The 22,609-nt window shown below is 35.6% G+C and overlaps 3 protein-coding genes across 4 annotated transcripts; 1 reads left to right on the forward strand and 2 right to left on the reverse strand.

Annotated features, from left to right (window-relative positions):
* Window positions 1-2,560: 2,560 nt before the first annotated feature.
* LOC116137036 (bifunctional protein FolD 4, chloroplastic-like) lies at window positions 2,561-5,380 on the reverse strand. 2 transcript variants are annotated; one of them, XR_004129107.1, is made up of 6 exons: window positions 5,091-5,380; window positions 4,435-4,760; window positions 3,871-4,107; window positions 3,588-3,755; window positions 2,729-3,364; window positions 2,565-2,640 (listed from the first exon to the last, which is right to left on the reverse strand). XR_004129107.1 is itself a non-coding variant. In XM_031422720.1 (5 exons), the coding sequence occupies exons 1-5, from the start codon at window positions 5,290-5,292 to the stop codon at window positions 3,194-3,196; spliced, it is 1,104 nt and encodes a 367-aa protein (XP_031278580.1). In that variant the 5' UTR covers window positions 5,293-5,380; the 3' UTR covers window positions 2,561-3,193. The 2 variants fall into 2 exon arrangements, 1 of the variants encoding a protein (XP_031278580.1); XM_031422720.1 differs by having other exon boundaries at window positions 2,561-3,364.
* Window positions 5,381-11,610: 6,230 nt separating this feature from the next.
* LOC116137050 (glutathione S-transferase T1-like) lies at window positions 11,611-14,785 on the forward strand. The gene is made up of 7 exons (XM_031422739.1): window positions 11,611-11,739; window positions 11,835-11,908; window positions 12,457-12,517; window positions 12,958-13,011; window positions 13,505-13,584; window positions 14,048-14,253; window positions 14,400-14,785. Exons 1-7 carry the CDS (start codon window positions 11,675-11,677, stop codon window positions 14,610-14,612), a joined length of 753 nt encoding a protein of 250 aa, XP_031278599.1. The 5' UTR covers window positions 11,611-11,674; the 3' UTR covers window positions 14,613-14,785.
* A 316-nt stretch (window positions 14,786-15,101) lies between these two features.
* On the reverse strand, window positions 15,102-19,401 carry LOC116136887 (probable copper-transporting ATPase HMA5). Its single transcript, XM_031422548.1, has 6 exons — window positions 19,108-19,401; window positions 16,951-18,345; window positions 16,621-16,875; window positions 16,395-16,517; window positions 15,776-16,255; window positions 15,102-15,662 (listed from the first exon to the last, which is right to left on the reverse strand). Exons 1-6 carry the CDS (start codon window positions 19,399-19,401, stop codon window positions 15,246-15,248), a joined length of 2,964 nt encoding a protein of 987 aa, XP_031278408.1. The 3' UTR covers window positions 15,102-15,245.
* Window positions 19,402-22,609: the final 3,208 nt, after the last annotated feature.

Genomic DNA, 22,609 nt, shown 5'->3' on the forward strand with positions numbered 1-22,609 from the left:
GTTAGGTTTTTACATTTTTTTTTAACACTCCTAAAAACTATTTTTTTTTTTTTTAAAAAAAAAATCTGCTTATGCTAATCAATTACTTCGTATTTTATATCGAATAGAACTAATTTATTTCATCAAATATAAGAGTGAATCAAATTTACCACCCAAGGCTTGCTGAGATTACATTTCCCACCCATAAACTTTGAGAAAAACAATTTCCCACTCATTGTCATCAATGGAGTCAATTACCCCACAAGGGTTAAGCTACGAAAAGACTATAATATCCTTTACTATTTGACTTTATAATTTTTAATGAGAGAATAACATTTTCCAAACCTAAACTTTATCCAATGCATTTTTCACCCCTAGTTTGGGATATAAAAGTTACGATGGGTGGATAGTATGACAAATAGAAAGTAAAAGGGATGACGTTACGATTCAGAGATATTGAAGGGACTGAAAATAGTTATACTTGAATTTTGTAATAAACAGAATGCTAAGAACGAAAGAAGCTTTGCATTGGATACTTAAGCTTATTGAATTCACAAAGCATAACAGGGTATTCACCGAAAGTTTAAGCCGCCTAAATGGGCTCAACAATATACAACTCAATCAACCACCTACAGTAGCTGAGTGATCAAATAACGACTCTTTATTATTTAAAAAATATTATCTTTATAACTTCTTTTTACTATATTTCTCTCATAATCTATATTTCTCTCGTAATCTTAATGTAACAGTTCATTATTAGTTAACTCTCAAATGGATAAACGAAATCCATACAAGCAAGCAGGACCTATTTTACAAATTAACCAATAACGAGTTATTAGTTATTACATTAAGATTGTGAAAAAAAGTTTGTGAGAAAAGATCCTAGATATAACATTAATCTTATTATTTATTCATATTTTCCAGCACCTGCGTACAATGCGGAGATAGGCATTATTGGTTTTGCATTTGCCTGATGTACAATTTGCTAAGATTGCATGTTTTAAGATTTATTATTTAATCAAAGTCTTCCAAAATATAACTGGTGGGGAAGTGAAGTTTTCAGCGAGCAATGAGGAAATTCTTCTTACAGAGGAGGTATAATCATCTTCAACACCCAAAACACCGTGCATCCTATTGAGCTGTCTAAATTCATAAATTTACCTTTGTACTTATGATGTGCAGCTCGGTGACTGCAAAATTTATGATGTTATAGAAGACGATCCCAATCACTTGGGTTTTCAGTCTCTGTCACTTTCCTTCATAGCTAGAAGCAATGTTTTAAAAACCAACCCAGGCACAACCCAGCAAACTGGCCGGGTCTCAGGTTGACTGATTGAACTGGTGATGTCATCCCCAAAAAAAATTCAAATTCCAAATCACAGATTCCTAAAAAAATTCTTAACAAACCATCATCAAACATCAATACAATCCTTACAAGTAATTACGGATCCTTAACAAAGCATCATCAAAGTTCAAACATCAATACAATCCTTAACAAAAACTGCAGCTGGCCACGCAGCAGCCAAGAAAAAAAAAACACCCCCCAACCGTCAGCAGCAGCATCCCACACTCCTGCCCAACCACACGCCAACCAGGATCAAGACAAAGGAAAAAAAAACACCAGGACCCAGACAAGCACCACTTCACCCCACTCTCAACCCAGCTCCAACATTTTCAATAAAGAGAAAGGGAAGCCATTGTCACAACTGGAAAACGTCCCCACACATTCAAATAAACTGGAAAAAGAAACCTAAGAATAGAAAATGATAGCCACATAAACCAAATCTGTCACTTTCATGACCAAGTCTCAAGGCTATTTTTTCACCCACAAGACTTAAATTTTCAAGGTCTCTTTACTGCCCTTCTTCACATTCTACTTAAATTTTCAAGGTCTCTCTACCGCCCTTCTTCTTCCTCACAACACTGATTTTGATTTTAGACTTAAAACCCAAAAATTGGAAATGAGAGATGAAACGCAGAACTTAAAGAGAGATGAAAGAGGAAGAGATCGACTTTGACGGTACCTGACGAAGATGATCTGGAGCTGACGACGAAGAGGAGATGATTGATGGTGAAGAGAGGAAATCCCACAAATGAGAGTCACCGGTTGAAGATTTGAAGGAAATCAAAAAATGGGTGCAAAGGAAATCGCAAAAATGGGTGAATTGGGTTAAGGAAAAAGGGGTTTTCTTTTTATTTGATGTTGATGGAAAGAAAAATAGGGGAAAATTGGTTTAAGCCATGATAAAGATGAAACCAAGTTGCCGGCTGCCACTGATGAAGATGAAAGCAAGATGTCAACCAAGAAATCAACGTGAAATCGCAAATGAGAGACAGAGAGCATGGAGTTTGGTCGATGGAAAGAAGAAAAAAGGGGAAAAATCGGTTTAGGGTATTAAAGGGGGGTTTAATGTTTCACCCGGTTTATCCTAAAAACCGGTTGGACCGACAGGTTGCTACAGTTAATCTAGTCCAACCCCGGGTGAAACTGCTTCTCCAGTTTTTTGCCTAACCCGGCCCGGTTCAGTAGCCTGGTCCCGATTGGACTGGTTAAATCGGCCCGGCCTGGCTAGGTTTTAAAACAATGGCTAGAAGCATCAGGCTTTTCAAGCAAAGTGAGTATACTCCGCTCAGATGACTTGCCTGCCACACTGAATTGCCCTGTTCACAACATTGCTAACATCATATATTACTTCTTTCGTGAAGAAAAGTAGTTCAATATAACCCAAAGTTTATTCCTCAATCAAACCTTATAAATATGCTCATAGCTGTTTAAAAAAAAGGAGCTTGCTATAGCATGAGGAACAAAGGAAATCTCAGGCTGCAGTTAGGAGTGATAGTTTGTAAAATCTGTGCTTTGTTGTTCTCACTCTATTTTTTTCCCTTGGTGTGTCGCATTTACTTTATTTCAGCCTTAACTTTGAGCAGGTGATGTCAGACCAACCTAGAGCCACAAGCTTGAGATCGACCAAAGAATAATAACTTGAGCACAAGCCAATTTAACTATTTATTTATACAGTTCCAAAATATCAGGATTCGTTTTAACTTTGCTCTACAAAATTTTCTTGAAATTTAAGCCACCGATTTGGTGGGATTCAGTCCCACAGAAAAATGCTCTGAAACTCATACAGACAGAAGTGAGGTACCTGGATGTGAACTTAATTTAAATGGCAGACTGTGCTAGCTGTATGATAACACTGAAATGTTGTAAAGCTCACTGGAAGTTATGCAACCTCTTTGCTGAGCTTAGAGTATTAGAGAGTAGCATTGCTATTGTCATTGGACCAACTCCTCCAGGAACCGGAGTAACAGCTGAAGCAACCTTACATGCCTCCTCATAACAAACGTCTCCAACCAGTCGGTAACCTCGGGGACATTTTTCATCCTTAAAGACATGAACACAAAAAAACTTGTCACTAGATAGTTATAATCAGAAAAGCAAGCATAAACTGGGCACAACCAAGCTGAGCCCTCATTGCTTCAAAGAAACCACTATCCAACACAGGACATAACCTATAACACCTTAACTGGGTCCTTATCACTTTGAAATTAAAGGAGTTAAAGCCAAACTCTGTGTGTGTGTGTTTGAGGAGACGAAGTTTTCTCACCTGAACTGGGTTTATTCCAACATCAATTATAACCGCACCAGGTTTTATCCAGTTCTCCCTAACCATATTTGGCTGTCCTACAGCTGAGATTATAATATCTGCTTGTCTTGTGATGTCCTCAGGGTTCTTAGTTCTGGAATGGACAATACTAATGGAAGCATCTTCCCTCTAAGAACATTAATAAAAAAAAAAAAATGGATGTTATTTTTTAAAAGGAGGATATTGAAATTGAGAAACTAGCTTATAGAGACTAATACTCAATACAAAGGTAAAAATTGATTACTTGGAGTAACAGCGCAGCAGGCATTCCAACAATATTGCTCCGGCCAATTACAACAGCCCTTTTTCCTTTGATAACAATGCCAGATCTGTGCAACAACTCTATGCAACCTTTAGGCGTACACGGAACAAACAAGGGTTCTCTACCTCGCATGGCAAGACGACCAATGTTCAGTGGGTGGAAACCATCCACATCTTTCTCAATGCTCACAGCGTTTAAGATGCTCTGTTCATCCATATGCTGGAAGAAACCAGTAAAAATGAGTAACAGCTACAATATGCCTTAGAAAGAGAAAAAAGAAAAAGTATGGACCTCAAAATGGAAAATACAAACTCTGAACTATCAGTTAGTCTAAACAGATTTTCTTATTAGTTAATTATGCCTTTATTTTTTTCCGGCAGGTTCAATCAACCAACAAGGAATAATGGAAAAATAACTCATTAGACATCACTGTTTCATAAAATACTAGGGCAATAAATTTAATGCTGCAGACAGAAACAATTTTTCCTTTCCTCAATATAGCATGACTGAACAAAGAAAAATTAGTGTTTAAATTTAGAAGCATACAGAAGGTAGAGGCAACTGCACAAGGATGCCATGAACTGAAGGATCTTCATTAAAGCCTGAAATGAAGTTGAGTACTTCTTGTTCTGAGGAGTCCTCAGGTAAACGCACTTCAAAAGAGTTAATACCCACAGATTCACAAGCCTTTTTCTTGTTGCGTACATAAGTAGCAGAATCCTTCCGATCCCCAACAAGAATAACCGCTAACCCTGGAACAATACCAATGGCATCCTTCATCCTGGAAACTTCAGCAGTTATCTCATCTCTGATTATCTTTGCCACAGCTTTTCCATCAATAATCTTGGCAGATGTCCCAGTACCCATTGTTGCTGTACAAGATTTCAAAGGGTCAAGAGGGATTATCAATTTTAGTCTAACCACTAATATACTACTACATTACTAAACAGCCCTTCTGTATCTAAATGAAGACTCAAGTTCAAAAACAAAACAAAAAAAACAAAACAAAAAAAAAAAAAAACATGGTTTCTTCTAACTGTTCGTCTAACTCTGATCATTAAGTTCCAACATTACGAGATTCTAATAAACTAACTACAGTCGCAGTGTTTAAATACAGAGGTAAAATATAAAAATAAAAGATAAAATTAAGACTAAAGCCGGTATTTAATTGATTTACTAAAAGCATGTTAGGAAAAAGTTACCGCTAATAACAGGTGAAGAGGATGACGAAGAGTGAACAGTGAGGGTGGTTCTGAGGGAGACAGAAATTGGGGGTCGCACATGGAGAGGACCCAACAACCGGCGACAGAAAACAGCACCGTCCACACGAAGCCTGCTACGGCTGAAGGGGAGAAACCGAGCAGTTGTAGAGGAAGAGTAATCCGAGAATAACATCGAACTCATTTAATATTTTCCCAAACTGGTGATTGTTTTCCTTTACTGTGCGTTTTGTATAGAGAAAAGAGAGAGAGAAGAAAATAAAAGAGAAGAGAATAGAGAACAGAGAGAGAAAGCCGCTGGTTGCGCCGATATGCGAGGAAATTTAACTGATACGCCTTCCTACCTTTCCATTTGAGAATATAACCTCAAAAGGTTTTTGATTTTTTTTTTTAAAAAATATGACGACACACTTAAGTGTAATTAAAGTAGCAAAAATGATTAGGGTGAAAAGATTTAAATATTTATGGGTTAGAGCATAATAAATAGAAGTTGATTTAAAATTTAAAAGGCAAAACACATTTCTCTCAGTTTCACTTTCTCAAATCAGGATTCAAACACCTTCCTCTCTCTCGTTTTTTCTTCCAATTTTCTGCAATATCTCAATTTCTTTGCTCTTTGCATTTTTGTCATTCCTTGTCATTCCCGGTTAAGTTATAATGGCTGAGATCCTCAAAGAAATAGAGAAAAACTCACCCACTCCCCGAATTGTAGGCACCACTAGGTCTACCAAAAATGAAGAAGAAGAAGTTGCGGTGGAGCAACTTCTAATGACTGAAGTTGCTCCACCAGGAGAGGAGACGGCGCTGACAGAAGACATTCTGCTGGCGAAACAAGGGAGGGCAGGAGTTGAAATTGAAACTAAAGAGGAGGACGCCGACGCAAATTCCAGCGAGGAGGTGGAAGAAGATGAAATTATTGGTTGTCGGTGCTAATTTGGGGATATTTGGTTGGTGTTTGTTGTTAGGGTCATTGTTGCATTTTGTCAACTAGTTGGAGGGCATAAGAAGAGTGGGTGTTTTAGGCTTCTAGAGGACCGGGGAAGCCAAGGGAGGCCATAGGGAGGTTGTTTGTGATAGTGATGGGTTGTTCTTCAAATGGGAGAGAGTCTGAGCCTGTAGATGGTGCAGTGATGATCTTGTCATCATTGTAATTGACCATGGTCCCTGGTGCCATAAAAATCATGGCGGTATCAAGCATCGGACATGATCGCTTAAGCAATCTAAAATCGCTTAAGCGACCAAGAGTAAAAGCGAGAATTGCTTAAGTGATCGTACATCTAGGCAGAAGTTGATTCTGCCTCGAACATGGTCGCTTAAGCGATTATTAAAAGCAAAGGATCGCTTAAGCGATCGTGCGTCTTGGCACTCATTTATTGTCTTGTTCGTGATTGCTTAAGCAACCAACAGTAAAAGCGAAAAATCACTTAAGCGATACACTTAATCGCTTAAGCGATCGTGCATCTAGGCAGAAGTTTATTCTGCCTCGAACATGATCGCTTAAGCGACCAAGGTTAAAAGCAAATGATCGTTTAAGCGATAGAATAAATTGCTTAAGCGATTGTGCATCTGAGCACTTATTGATTCTGTCTTGTTCGTGATCGCTTAAGCGATAACATAAATACAACCAGATCTCTTAAGCGACTAAGTCTAAATACACAGGATAGAAAAAGCGAGAAATGAAATCTCTTAAGCGATCCAGTGTATTCGGATTATTTTTATTGTATTTCACTAGATCGGTTAAGCAATTAACACTATCTTAAACATATAAGGTGTACGATTCGTTCAGTGGACCATGACCGTTATTATATTTTAATTAAATTAGTTCTTTTAAGGTTATATTAAATATATATGGTGTAGAATGCTTACGTCTATATTAAATATATCAGGTGTACGATTCATTTAGTGGACCATGACCGTTATTATATTTTAATTAAATTAGTTCTTTTACGTCTATATTAAACATATGTCCATAAACATGAAAAAGAAATATTGAAGTAAATTACCCTTAATCATTTAAGCGATCCCGTCTATTTAGCCTTGGTCTACAGAGTGCAGAACAGATGGTTGTAGAGTTCAATTTTATATCAATATTATATTTTCTATATATTACTTTCTTACCAAGAACTAACAAAAATAATAGAATAACAATAGATCTTTCAGTTTTATGTACGATGCTGATTGACAAGGACCGAAGTGTTCTTTTCACATTCTATTGAAATGAAAAAAATAATTAATAATTAATAAAAAAAGACTAAATATTAAATAAACATTACGAAATATAATTTTTCACTCAAACGTTCACAATATCAAAAGATTGAGGAGAAAAAAAGCAAATTGACCTTGATCGCTTAAGCGACGTAGGCTATCGCTTAAGCGATCATGGCTTATCTATACTAGATCACTTAATCGAGAGCTGACACCGCTTAAGTGATTGTGTATTTGAGAAGGATTATTCTAAGTACAAAAGCAAATTACCTTTGATCGCTTAAGCGATGTCAACTCTCACTTAAGCGATCCTATACAAATAAGGCGTGATTGCTTAAGCGATAGCCTATGTCGCTTAAGCGACCAAGGCCAATTTTCTTTGTATTTTACTATTCCTTCTCAAATTCAAGATCGCTTAAGAGATGTCAGTTCTCACTTAAGCGATAGTCGATGTCACTTAAGCGACCAAGGCCAATTTTCTTCGTACTTGTCTATTCCTTCCCAAATTCAAGATCGCTTAAGCGATGTCAACTCTCGCTTAAGCGATCCTGTACAGATAAGTCGTGATCGCTTAAGCGATAGCCGATGTCGCGTAAGCAATCAAGGCCAATTTTATTTGTACTTGACATTTCCTTCTCAAATTCATAAAAATTAGCTTAAGTGATGTCATCGCTTGCTTAAGCGATTTCGTATTGATAACATCTCAATATTGAATGAATTTATATGCACAATAACATCTTAATATTGAATAAATTTAGTAGCACAATAAAAGCAACAATTAAGTAACTAGAAGCATCTTTACTATCATCTATTCAAAACTTTAAACAAAAAGATATTCAATTGTCAACATAAAAAATTGAAAACAACAAAGCATTCATAACAAGTCCATGAGACCAAAAAGGGAATCTCATAAAGTACTCATCAAAACTATTAAAATTGTTTTATAATTCACTAATAAATCTTCAACGGTTGTCCTTGGCAACTCTCTCGATTTCATCCTTCTTCTTGATAGCATAGCTGAAAATACAAGGACATAAAATCAGTTTAATGCACCACAAAAGATTGACATACAACCAAGAGAAACTAGTGAACAAGTAACGAAACAACATCTAGCCACTCACCAAAATATTCAACACCCAAAACAATGTCTCATGTCTAATAATAGCCAAGTACCTATAATGCAAGGAAAAAAAAATTATTAACCAATATATTAAGGGTTGACAGATTTTAAAAAGCATCTAGAGAGTCACTTAAGCGATCTGGTGTATCGCTTAAACGATCTGGTATATCGCTTACTGTATCGCTTAAGCGATCCAGTATATCGCTTAAGCGATCTGCTACCATATACCAAATTTATACCAGATCGCTTAAACGATATACCAAATCGCTTAAGCGATCCATCAGATCCAAAACACATTTTTAGCCATCTCCTCCTACAATCGGTGCTACCACCCCCAGCTACCCACAATGCAAGAAAACATTCAACAAATTTCACTCCTTTCAACTTGCATTACATCAAACACAACCCAGCAACCTAAACAACTAAATCAAAATCATAACCCAAACCCAATCCATTATTAAATCTTTATAAATCTAAATATAAAATGTAAAGAGGAGATACACATACTTGGACGAAATGTCAGGAGGAGGATATTTGGCGGAGAAGATGTTAATGGTGGAGGAAGAAGAAAGTATTAATGGCGGAGGAACAAGAAGATATAGAGGAATGAGGAAGAAGAAGATGTAGACGAAGCTAAGAAGAAACAGCAAATAGGGTAGGGATGCGTTAATGGCGAGAGGAAGAAGAAGGTGTTTGGGTTTGTTTGCAATAATTTTGGGTTTTTGGAAACATAGTATAATTTTTAAAAGATTACACAATACTTCATTAATCCTAATTAAGCACTAATCATGTTTAATTACCCTTAATCACTAATAAGGTTATTTACTTAACACTTTAAAACTTTATAGCCTTTTAATTAAATTTAAACTTGACATGATCTTTTAATAAAATGCCCCGTTGCAGAGAGACAGGGAAGAGACGAAGAGAAAGAAAGAGGGATGGAATATGGGTTAGGGTTTGGGAGGAGTGTTGGGAACTGGGTTTTTGTTCATCTAGTAGGTAATTGGGGTTGTAGGCTTTTGGGCCGGTGGGGTAAGAGAGAAAATAAAATGGGTTAGACAATTTTTTCTATATTTTTAATGAACTGATTTTTAATTAAAAAAAAAATTGAATTTAATATTTTATCCTTCTAAAGTTAAATTTAACAGACAGATTATAACCGCGGTTGAGAAATTATTTTTCTCAAACTTAGCCCCACCCTGGGTGGGAAATTGTCATTTCTCCTAAAATATAACTCAGAGGAAGCATTTGGTTCAGGGAATGTTGGATTATTGAAATCTTATATTACCTTGAAGATTATTGGAATCTTTAGAAAAATGTGTTTGGTTAGTTGGTGGGTATGTTATATTAATATGTTTGGTTAGGGGGAATAAATTGGTGGATATGTTATATTAATATGTTTGGTTATGGGGAATAAATTGATGGGTATGTTATTTAAATTACTAAATTACCCTCTTTTAAAATATTAATATAATATTATTTTTATTATAAATTTTTGAATAATTTTTTAACCTCCACTATTTCAGATTTAGATAAAACACCCCTGCGTAAAACTTTAATTTATGACAAAATCACCCCCACCCTCTGCCGTTGCCTGTTGCCACCACAAACCACCATCAGAAGTCTCCGAAAGTCACCGTGAGTAGCTTACCGTGACCACGAGGCTCCAATATGTTAGTTTCTCACCATATTGATAGCCGAAAATGATCATATCAAGCCAGATCCTTGGCCATTATCGGCTAGATCTAGGCCCAGATGTGCCTGATATGGTCATTTTTAGCCATCAATATGGTCGGAAACGACCATCTCGAAGCCTCCCGGAACCTCCTAGCAAATCTCGGTATTTTTAGGGACTTCGACGACTTTCTAGCGATGGTTCATGGTGGTTGGCCCGCTATCGGCGGTGGTAGCTGGGTGGCGGTGGTGGTCAGTAATTTGTTTTAAATATAAGGACATTATTGTCCAAAAACTTAGTTAAACAAGAGTAAAATTGAAATGGTATATTAATGTAAATTTATTTTAAAACAGGGGCATTATTGTCCAAAAAATTTATTAATAAAGGATAAAATTGTAACAAAAATAAGATTACCAAGGTAATCTTACAATACCTAAGAAAATAGAGGTAATCAGATTACCTCCAATATTACCAACAGCACTAACTATTGATAATGTAAGATTACCGGAATCTTATATTACTTGACAACTGTTAAGGCCAAAAAATGTCCTCGGCCCAAATGGGATAATGCATCTGATAGTGAGGAAAAGCCCAGGCCCAATCCCAATGCGGCCTAGGCCAAAACTCCCCGGATAAGGCCCATTTGATACGAAGTACAGTCGGCCTAAACCATCTAGACACAAGCTTCCTAATCTGAGTATACTTCCTGGACCTATGATCGAATTCAAAGCCCACGGTCACCTACGGATTACATTCCTACTCGAACACTGATAAAGTAGTCCACTACCATCCCTACTCCTCTAAGGTCTGTGTCAGAGTCATACTTGGACTCCTCTTCACGCCAGGATAATGAGGCCTAAAGATATATCCCTGGAGGAAACGGATTACTACGAGAACTCCCAATCCCACCAGAATTGGGAGACCAGACAATCACTATTTAAATAAAGGTCAGCCCTCTCACAGTGCAGATTACATTGCACCTTCAGACCTTGGAGTTCCCACTGGAGAACTTCACATTACAGCCGTAGTCACAGTCCCCGATTAGACTTTTGGTAACCTCTTTACTCCCTAGCCCTCACTAAATCAGCCTCTTTCAGCCTTGCTAACTTGAGCGTCAGAGTGCCTATGGTAAACACCACCCCGGTGTTTTCCATCGCTCCACGTTTGTTTCTCTACGTGTGTAGGTACAGCAGATCGTTAGTGACCTCAATCTCACGGGATCAGTCCCTCCTTCCACACAGGTAGATTTTTACGTCTATAATAATTAAACATGATAATCAAGTAATATAAGATAACATAACCTTAGTGATCTTCCATTACATCCAACCAAACATTATATATTTTAATTTTGGATAAATAAAAAAAAAATTGTATTAATCGCAAAGTCAACAAGTATGTAGTACCCAAAAAAAAAAAAAAAACTGTACAGGTGTGGAAAGGTCAAACTGCAACTGTGTCCTATCTGCCCGGTTTTCCTATAGATAAGTGAGAAGCAGCCAGTTAAAAACTTGAAACTCAAGAGTATCATCATCATCGGAGCTAGAGCAACTCAAAGAACCAGAGAAGATGAGGCTGAAAGTATACGCGGATCGAATGTCGGAGCCATCTCGAGCTGTTGTTATCTTCTGCAAGTAATTCATTATTCTTTAAACAATACAACTCGAGTTCAAGTGCTAAGTCTTTATTTCAAGATGAAGAATTTGATGTCCTTTTCTGTTTTGTACAGGATAAATGGAATAGATTTTGAGGAGATCAAAGTTGACTTAGCAAAGCGTCAGCAATACTCTCCTGAATTCAAAGGTTCTTGATGACCCTTTAATACTATGATCTTAATCATAAGAATTTGCCACACAGTCGCCTGGTTAAAGACCCAGTGTGATTAAACTTTAATGAATTCTAGTGTTAATTCCAAGTTTTGTTGCTGATGTTAATAAGATGGAGCTGGGTCGATTGAAGTTCACTCGTTAAACTAGATGATGAGATGATAATAGTTAATTGTGTGAGGAAAGTTAAGTTTGGACAAATTGATCATTTGTTTGGTTGTTGATAGTGCTAGATGTGAATTAATCACTAATTTCTACTTAAGTGGATGGTTTTTGGATGTTTAACATGCGTTCTGATTAGCAAAATATGCTAGTGTTGCTTTTACTTGAAGAAATTGGTAGCACTTATCTTACCAATTATAAAGAATGTATTCGGTGTTTTATTATTTATTTCAATGCTGTAATTTCAGAACTTAGCAATTTATTCAGTGATTTCATTACATGAAGATATGTGTAGCACTTTACTTATCAATTATAAAGAATGTGTCCAGTGTTTTATTATTTATTTCAATGTTGTAATTTCAGAGCTAAACCCTATGAGTAAAGTACCAGTTATTGTTGATGGAAAATTCAAGCTGTTTGAGAGGTTTGTATATATTTTCCCCTTTGGCTTTATCAACTACCAATTTCTTGGGGTGGAATCATCTAATTATTAATTTGCTCGCGTGGTGGTTTATACCAAATGTTAGATTACACTCTTAGTGGTGTATGTCCATTCTGTATTTGTGATGATACCTTTAGATTTCAACTATGATGGTTCAACTCTCATTTCTTTATCACTTATAAACACTGTTTCGTATATATATTAAAGGTTGTTTATACAAATATAACAATAAATTTAGGAAGGACTCTTTTTGACCTGTTAAGTGTCTAATAAATTCGGATGCACAGTAACATACAATTTTGTTATTTGTTCAGCCTCGATATGCTTTATTTTATTTTTCCTTTTCTCAAAATTGAGGGGGAGGAGATCATTACCAAAGTTTAATGTTTTATCCACTTATTTATATATTTATTTCCTTGCAGTCATGCAATACTTATCTATCTCGCCTGTGCATTTCCTGGAGTAGCAGATCATTGGTATGTAATTGCTCATCAGTTTATTCCTGACTATGTTCCATGTTACATGAAGCTCCTTAAAATTTGTGTCATATCGTGGATGCAAGATAATATGAGTATGATATGAATATGGCATGGGGTATGATGTGAAGTTGGTCCTGATACCTGAAGAATATGAGCAACAAAGCTTTAAAATGTACTTCCATTAGAAACTATAAATTCTGTAAACACTCTGTTGATATTTCTGCGTTAAATCTATACATGCTTTATATAGATGGGTCATCCAAGGGTATAGCTGAAGACAATCTGACAACTTCAGCTGCATAAACTGATTCATAACCAAACTTATCATGTGTTCTAGTGTCTATGAATAATAGGCTACAATGTTGCATCTAAGTTTTTTTGCTTTCATTTTAAGAACTATGAACTATGTCAGAATGATATGTTGTGTTCCATCTTCAGTTTGAATACTAATGTTTTGCAGCCCAGTTCTAACATCTTTTCATATTTCAAGGTATCCTAATGATCTTTTCAAGAGAGCCAAGATTCATTCAGTGTTGGATTGGCATCACTCTAATCTACGCTATGGTGCAGGTACCTTCTAAAATATATATTTTAACTTGCATTGGTGGAAGATCCAACATGAATTACACCCTTTAATAAATTTAAATAAATCATTTTTTGGATTATTTTTTTAAATAACCTATGTATGTTATTAGTGGCGCTGTCCAAAAACAAAATTTTCGAGCATCTATGCAAGAAAGTGCTTGTGTATCCATATTTATCTGGTGGCATTATATGGTTTTGATTAATGACCTAAGGACATTGTATACATTTTATTTTTAAGTTGGCCATCACAGACTCCAGATCTGTACCCTTGTTTGAATTGTTCATCATTGAACTGTCTGATATGAATATATACAGTCATTCTTTTAGCTGCCGCATCCTTATTACTACTGAAGATGGCAGTTTTTTTGGTGTGTATTTTAGGTATGTCAATGGAGCATTTTTCAGTTTTTCCTTTTATTAGTCTTGAACTTGATGTTTTTCTTTTCAGTCAAATTCGTTCAAAATGTTGCCCTAGGACCTGCTCTTGGCCTTCCACTGAATCCAGAAGCTGCTGCTTTAGGTGAGAAAATTTTGTCTGCAGCACTCGATAAGATAGAGTCCTTTTGGCTCAAGGGGAATGGAAAGTTCTTGTTGGGTAGCAATCAACCATCTATAGCAGATCTTAGCCTATTTTGTGAAATAATGCAGCTGGAGGTACGTATTGGCTGAATGCTAAAATATGCCACAGTTGCAATCTTCTTAAAGACATTTCTTGTATTTTTTTCTTTTACTTGAAAGGTAACATATGGTTTTGGGTCTCACCTTGAGATCTTGTGATGAAATTTATTTTCTTGGTGTAGGTGGTGGATGAGAAGGACCGAACTCGAATACTGGGCCCACACAAGAAAGTGCAACAGTGGATTGAGAATACAAAAAATGCAACAAGACCTCACTTTGATGAAGTGCATAAAATTCTCTTCAAGGTCAAAGAGAGACTGCAACAGCAGCAGTCAGTGGCAGCAATCAGTGACAACACATCTAGCACTAAAACTACATTGCATTCTAAAATGTAAGTAATGTCTTCAAAAAGATTTGGATGATCTATAAAACTTTGGCTCTATTTCAAGAAGCCTGGCATGAGCCTAGCGTTATAAACATTAAACAAATGACAGAAGTGAACCATGAATTTGAGCCTAGCTCATACAATATATTGTCTTCCTTTTGGTTGTGGCATTTTTTATTTTCATGGTAGACATTGCAGTTTTTGATTGGCTGAAAGTGATGCTGCACTAAGGACATAATGGTCTAGCAAATGAAAGCAGCCCCTCACTTCTTATTCACTTGTTTACATGAGAATGCAGATTCTTTGGCATAAAATTTTGTTTAAAAGTATAAGATTAAAGTGAAAGGAAAAATAAAGAACAGTTGCACTGATGAAGATGTACCTGCAGCCTGCAGGTGGAACAAAACTAAACAGAATCCTTTTTTTTTTAAAACTATTTCGCAATGCGTTCATTTGATCTTCACAAGTCCCAACATAAACCGACCATATATCTACAGATCATCAAACAACTACTTACATGTACATAAACTGCCGGCAGGCCAAGGATTATCATCACTTAACATTCTGGCTCAATTTATTCCTGGGAGATCTTCTCACCTTTACCATATATAGACAATACAGAATAAAAAACCATCTTCATAGATCATTCTATCATTATTCCACGTATCTCAAGGTTGTTCAGCTTCTTGGGCTTCTTATAGTTCTTCAATAAGAGAGAGCAGCAAACTACACTGACTGATGAAGCTGCCATCGCTGCTCCGGCAATCCATGGCGGTAAGCGGAATCTGGTAGATGGGAAAAGTGCTCCGGCAGCAATTGGTATGCCAAGAAGATTATAACCCAATGCCCAAATGTAGTTCAAACGAATACGTGAAAAGGTTTTCCTAGACAAGTCTATGGCAGTTATCACATCCTCCAAGTTACTCTTCATGAGAACAATGTCAGCTGCCTCTATTGCAATGTCCGTACCAGCACCAATTGCCATTCCAACATCTGCAGCTACTAGCGCCGGTGAATCATTAATGCCATCTCCAACCATTGCCACGGTATATCCTGAAGCCTGTCAACGAGAAAAAAGAAAAAGGTCTTAATGTAAAAATCTTTACTTGAATAATGGTGATACTAATCTAAGTAGCATTTATCACTGAGATGCTAGATGTTGGATATACATACCTGTAACTCCTTCACTTTCTCTGCCTTCTCATCAGGTTTGGCTTCCGCGATAACAGTTTCAATGCCGACTTCATTAGCAATGGATCTGGCAGTTCCCCAGTTATCACCTGTTACCATGATGCTTTTAACATCCATAGACTTGAGAATGGAAATGACTTCGTATGCACCCGGTTTCAGAGGATCAGATATGGCGAGAACTCCAGTCAATTCCCCGTCTATAGATACTAGAATCCCAGTTTGTGCCATTGCTTCAGTTTCTGTTAGCATTTCCTCAGCATCTAGTGGAACGGAAATTTTAAGGTCTAACATCAAGCTCTTGTTTCCCACAATTATTTCTTTGTTCCGAACAATGGCTTTCACTCCATGGCCAGTTATGGAGACAAAGTCTTGCGCTTCTGGCCAGATAGGATTCTCTTCATCTTCTCTAAATTTCTTTGCGTACTCAACAATAGCCTTGGCCAATGGGTGCTCACTGTTTGCCTTGTAGATAGATAACAATAATATATCAGAAGTTCAACACATAATAACCAAATTTTCAAGTTGTTTCCTAGTTCGGTAGAACTACTGGTAAAGGAAGATATAAATGACTTCTTCAAATTCTCAAAACATGAAGACATACCTCAGTTGCAGCCACAAGTTCATAAAAATCTCTTAGCACCATACTTTTCAACAGTTTAGTGCTAACAACAACGGGTTTTCCAACTGTGAGTGTTCCAGTCTTGTCGAAGACGATGCAGTTCACCTACAAGATTGTCAACCAGAATTATAAGAAAATATAATCCAGTCTCTGTATGTATAGAAAGTAGCAAAGAGCAACATGAAGTCATGAATGGGCATGTGCCAACCTTTTGTGCACTTTCTAGTGCTTGGCCCCCCTTAATTAGTACTCCTTGAGATGCACCAACTCCAGTACCAACCATCACAGCAGTTGGAGTCGCGAGGCCTAGAGCACATGGACAGGCTATGACCATGACAGAGATTCCAAACTGAAGTGCAAGCTGAAAGCTATCCATAGAAGATGGTATCCAGGATTCTGGGTAGCCATTGAATTTTCCAGCTAGAAACCAAGCAAGCCAGGTTGAAAATGAAAGGATGATCACCTTCAAGAAGCAGCTAGCATTATCAATTAAACCCAGTAAATATACTTGACATTCTAACTAGAAGAATATACTAACCGTAGGCACAAAGTATTTTGAAATGCGGTCAGCAAACTTCTGAACAGGAGCTTTAGCCATCTGGGCTGACTCAACAAGTCGAACAATTTGTGAAAGAGAACTCTCTGATCCAACCCTTGTTGCCTTAATATGTAACACTCCATTCTCATTCAAAGTACCTCCAATCACTAAATCACCCTTCCTCTTGGCCACTGGCCTTGCCTCTCCTGTTATCATACTCTCATTCACATGGCTTTGTCCCCACAAAACATAGCCATCTGAAGCTACTTTTGCACCAGGAATAATTTTGATCACATCATTCTTTTGTATCAACCTACTATCAATTTCTTCTTCATTTATCACATTTCCTTCATCGTCCAAAGTTAACAATGTTGCTGTCTCGGGTGCTAAGTCCATAAGCTTCGCAATGGCCTCAGATGTCTTTCCCTTAGCCAAAACCTCTAAATATTTTCCAAGTAGAATAAATGAAATAAGCATTGAACTAGTCTCAAAGAAATCTGTGCCCTCAAAATCTGGAGAAGTAGCGGCTCTTAATACTGTGTAAACTGAATAGAAATAAGCTGCATTTGTTCCCAGGGCAATTAAAACGTCCATATTAGGAGAACCATGGCGCAATGCTTTGTAGGAGCCAGTATAGAATCTTCGTCCTATAATGAATTGAACTGGAGTAGCTAATACCCACCTTAGCATCTCTCCAATGGTAAGCATATTGACTATTTTTGTATCCAGTCCGTGCTTGATTCCAGGAATATACATGAAGATCATTGAAGTTAAAAATACAGGAATTGTGAAAACCAAACTCCACATAAATGATCTGTAGTATTGCTTAATTTCTTCCCGTTTATGAGTCTCTCTTCCTTCACCTTCAGGAAATATCCTGGCCTTGAAACGCCCGGAACCAGTTGATTCTATCACTTTAATAAATGTTCTGGGTCCAGTCATATCAGATTTATAAGAAAGGGAGATCTTATGCAATTCAGGATCTATATCAATGTCTTGAACTCCAGGGAGAGCTTGAAGAGAACTTTCAATCATTCTCATGGAATGTTCAGAACTTATGCCATCAACCTGGAGATGAATCTTGTTCATGTCCTCTCCTGTACTCATAAGTATGGCTTCAAATCCAGTATCTTCAATGGCCTTCAAAAACTGATTATAATTAACAATTTTTGGATCATAATGAACTTCTGCTTCTTCAGTTGCTAAGGCCACCTGGGCTTTTAGTACACCATGAATTGCTTGCAAAGTTTGTTCGACAGTTAAGGAACAAGAAGTACAAGGCATTATTCCATTAATGCGTATTCTACCTACTTGAGTAGATTTCTCACTTGTTTCATCTTGGATTAATGTTGCTTTAAATCCAACATCCTCAATAGTCTCACGAATTGTCTCCTCCTGTAATATGTTAAATTAAACCTCATTACTGCCAGTGAAAATTATTATAAACAAACAAAAGAGAAGCCAACTTAAGTTATCTCTCTAACCTAAACCAACAACAAATATTTGTTCGTTCAGGTCAAGTCTCAGTCCTATCAAGTCACAAGTTCTAGTTAAGTTTAATTGGAGTTGACTGGGCCTGACCCAATCTACAAGCCTAAACAGTGAACCCCACTCAGTTGTCACTATCATGGCAATGATGGTGGGATATCTTATTCCTATAATACAATAGCTGATTCATCAGCACAAATTTTGGCTTTATTGTATAAAGGTAACTTTTTTTTTTTTTAAATTTAATACATAGAGAAAGCAAATCTCCTTTCCTGTTCAGTGGCTAAAACAACTCTACTTTTGGTTCTCAACGGCAGAAATGAGAGAGTAATAGAGTTAACGCATTTAAGAGGATGTTATCTTTTTTAATCAACCGTGAGAAAATGATATATTGATACTGAGAGTAACTCTAAAGCAAAGAAAAGAAAAGCTTTGGGTGGTGGTTTTGATCAAATTAATGTTTTAGAAAGGAAAATGCAGACTCAATTCATTAATCAATCTCCAGAAGCTAAAGCGCAATGATGAAAACATTAAAGTAATAGTACAAATTAAGTTTGAAATTGTCTTCTGTAAAGCATCATGAAATCGCACCCAACCAAAAAAAAAAAAAATTCCCTTTTGGTTACCTTTTACACTAGAATGATTCAAAACCGGAAGAATAAAACTTACGTTAACAAAGGAGGGATAGAACAAGACTAGAGCTCGATTATTCAAGACATCGACGACGGCTTCATGAATCCCAGGAAGTCTTTTGACAGCTTTCTCAACGGAACCAGCGCAGGCGGAACAAGTCATTCCCATGACAGAAAACACAGCCTTGGCCCTTGAATTCTCCACGTTCGTTTCTTGCACCGACACACCTTTGGGATACTTGGGCATGGAAGGGTAGTGTGGCCGCGGTGACAAGTCTCCATAACCAGTGTCGTTTCGTATGCAAGCCAATGCCAAGAACTTGGTGGCCATCACCCCTGTGTTTTTCTCTGAAAAAGATGAAAAACAAAGACGATGAATGCGGCGCTTAGTTTATTTCAATAAAATGACAAAATAAGTATCCAACGCTCTCAAAACTTTTTGCCATTTTTAAATTTGAGTGCGTTGGATATATATAGTATTTATGAGGGAGAACGACATTTTCCCACCCAAGGTTTGGCGAAACGACAGTTTCCCATCCATCAAGTTTCAAAATGACACTTTCTTACCCTTCGTTAGGTTCTGTTACATTTTTTGTTAATATTTTACTAAAAAGACAAAAATACCCTTAAATATTTTACTTTATAAAATTTTTATTATTTTTTAATTAGTTAAAAAATCAAATATTAAAAAGTCAAAAAAAGAAAAAATAGTTAACTCCACCTAAAAAGTTAAGAGTAATGCTATAAAATTTTATTTAAAGTTAAATGACTTTAATATTTATTTATTTATAATGTCATTAATATCTTATCACTATTATTTAATAATCTACTAAATTTATAATGCTTTTCATTTTTACTAATTAACATAAAAAATTAATATTCCTAATTAATTAAATAAACAAAGAAAAAAATATATCTTTACACTTAGACTAATAATTAATCAAGTAAAGACTTTGACTTAACTAAATTTTAATTTATAAGAAACTAATTAAGAAATAAACTATTTAAGGTTGTTTTCATCTTTTCAGTCAAATATTAACAGAAAACACTAATAGAACCTAACGAATGGTGAGAAAGTGTCATTTTGAAACTTGACGGGTGCAAAAGTGTTGTTTTGTCAAACCTTGGGTGGGAAAATGTCTTTCTCCCCATTTATGAAAGATAGTGGAGCAATTAAATTTGTCTGAATTAAGTAATCCTTAATAATCAACAAAATTAAATATTTATAATAAAAATAATAAATTAAAGTGAAGTGCGGTGTATTGTAGTGTCATATACAATCAGCATAAATAATTATGAAACTATAACAAGAATAAAATATATTTTATTAAAAGAAATCATTACTAAATTTTAATAAATAAATAAATATAAAAAATCAGAAAATTTAAGAAAATGAGAAAAATATAGAATAATAAAAAATTGAAATATTAAATATTAAATATTAAAGAATAAAAAATTAAAAACCTTACTCAAAAATTGAAAACCTTACTTTTAAAAAGTTAAAAAATTAATACAAATATGGAAAGAGAAAAATTAATTCTTCATTTTCAAAATCTTTAAAAAAAATCAATTCGTTTTCATTTAAATATTTGTGATTTTAGTGATTTTGTTGACATGCAAATATGTAAAGAAACTGGATATGAAATGAAAATAAGTGAATTATTCTCATTTCTAATTATGCTAAAATATGATTTTCTTTACTTTATTATTGAGATTATTATTATTTGTAATATTTTATATCCTTATATAGCTATCATACTTTTTGTATAAATAGATTATGTATTCACAATTCAAATTGAATAACTCAATATAATTAAATTGAATTTCTCTGATAGATCTCTCATGTATACTCCGACCATTTCAATTGTCTCTCTTGCTCTCTCAAAAATATCTTTTGGGCATACTCTAGTGCTCTTCAATTGCCTCTCTTGCCCTCTCAATTCTAACATGGTATCAAAATATTCAGGTTTAGGATAGTGAACAACTATTTCATGTCTTGAAAAACTCTGTCAACAAGACGATAAATATCTAAGGAGGATAGGTTTTAAGTGAGACAATTTGTGACCCCTTCAGTGTTTTCTGAAAATTTTTCTAGTGCATATTGAATCATTTTCAACTCTTACTACTATTTTAGGTTATTGAGTTGTTCCACTAATCAATCCACTCTAGCCTCGAGTTCTGCTTCAACATGCAAGATACATGGCACTCAAATTAGATAATCTCTTCCACAATCAAGCTTCCACTAATCAATCCACTCTAATCTAATGGCAGACAATATTTATATCCACTACGCAAGCTTAGATTTTATGACTTATACAAACCACAAGCTTGAGGAAAAGTATTGACATGCAAATTTGTGAAGAAAATATGTGACATTGATTTATATATCATCGGGACATGGAATGAGAAAATGTGATTATTATCATTCTTAATTATACTAAGATATGATTTTCTTTGCTTTATTATTGAGATTGTATCATTATTTGTAATATTTTATATCATTACGTAACTATCATACTTTTGTAGAGCTGGGCATTTGGGATCGGGCCCAAAAGCCCAGCATCAAAACCCGGTCCTAGGACCAGTCCTTGAGAGGATCGGTCCTAGGAGACCTAGTCCCAAAACAGGACCAGGCCTAAGGAGGAGGGCCCTCCTCCAAGGCCCAGGCCTGGGCCCAATTTTTTTTGTATTTGATCCTTTTAGTCCCTTGTAAAATTACATTAAACCCCTAAATAAGTATAAATTATAAGGGCTAAAATAAAATTTTATAAAAGTTATTTAAAAAAAAAAAAAAATTTAACTTTTTATAACCGTTGGCTGCCAACGGTCATAGCAGAGCAGCCACCAATCAATCTCTCATTCTTTCATTCTCTCAATCTCTCTACTCCAGATCTCCAATCAATTTCTCATTCAATTTATATTTATAATTTATTCATATTATTTATTTATATTATTCAAATTTTTTTCTATTTTTCAATATCATCATAATTTCATATTATTATTTAATTTCTTTTCATTTTAATTATTTATTATTTTATCATAAATTTATAATGTCTTTCCCAAATGAGTTTTACGTTCCATCCACCGAAAAAATTGAAGCCTTCAATCCATTTNATGTCTTGAAAAACTCTGTCAACAAGACGATAAATATCTAAGGAGGATAGGTTTTAAGTGAGACCATTTGTGACCCCTTCAGTGTTTTCTGAAAATTTTTCTAGTGCATATTGAATCATTTTCAACTCTTACTACTATTTTAGGTTATTTAGTTGTTCCACTAATCAATCCACTCTAGCCTCGAGTTTTGCTTCAACATGCAAGATACATGGCACTCAGATTAGATAATCTCTTCCACAATCAAGCTTCCACTAATCAATCCACTCTAATCTAATGGCGGACAATATTTATATCCACTACGCAAGCTTAGATTTTATGACTATACAAACCACAAACTTGAGGAAGAGTATTGACATGCGAATTTGTGAAGAAAATATATGACATTGATTTATATATCATCGGGACATGGAATGAGAAAATATGAT

The sequence above is a fragment of the Pistacia vera genome, unplaced genomic scaffold (assembly GCF_008641045.1).
Source record: "Pistacia vera cultivar Batoury unplaced genomic scaffold, PisVer_v2 Contig320, whole genome shotgun sequence".
NCBI classification, from domain to species: Eukaryota; Viridiplantae; Streptophyta; class Magnoliopsida; order Sapindales; family Anacardiaceae; genus Pistacia; species Pistacia vera.

Excerpts from the sequence above, each read along its gene's own strand:
- LOC116137036 (XM_031422720.1), bottom strand. The coding sequence starts at position 5,292 with ATGAGTTCGATGTTATTCTCGGATTACTCTTCCTCTACAACTGCTCGG. Across the intron at positions 4,761-5,090 it reads CTCTTCACCTGTTATTAGCG|CAACAATGGGTACTGGGACA; the intron begins GTAACTTTTTCC and ends AATCTTGTACAG. Across the intron at positions 4,108-4,434 it reads TGCAGTTGCCTCTACCTTCT|CATATGGATGAACAGAGCAT; the intron begins GTATGCTTCTAA and ends GGTTTCTTCCAG.
- LOC116137050 (XM_031422739.1), top strand. The coding sequence starts at position 11,675 with ATGAGGCTGAAAGTATACGCGGATCGAATGTCGGAGCCATCTCGAGCT. Across the intron at positions 11,740-11,834 it reads GCTGTTGTTATCTTCTGCAA|GATAAATGGAATAGATTTTG; the intron begins GTAATTCATTAT and ends TGTTTTGTACAG. Across the intron at positions 13,012-13,504 it reads CCTGGAGTAGCAGATCATTG|GTATCCTAATGATCTTTTCA; the intron begins GTATGTAATTGC and ends TCATATTTCAAG.
- LOC116136887 (XM_031422548.1), bottom strand. The coding sequence starts at position 19,401 with ATGGCCACCAAGTTCTTGGCATTGGCTTGCATACGAAACGACACTGGT. Across the intron at positions 16,256-16,394 it reads AACTTGTGGCTGCAACTGAG|GCAAACAGTGAGCACCCATT; the intron begins GTATGTCTTCAT and ends TCTATCTACAAG. Across the intron at positions 15,663-15,775 it reads AGAAAGTGAAGGAGTTACAG|GCTTCAGGATATACCGTGGC; the intron begins GTATGTATATCC and ends TCTCGTTGACAG.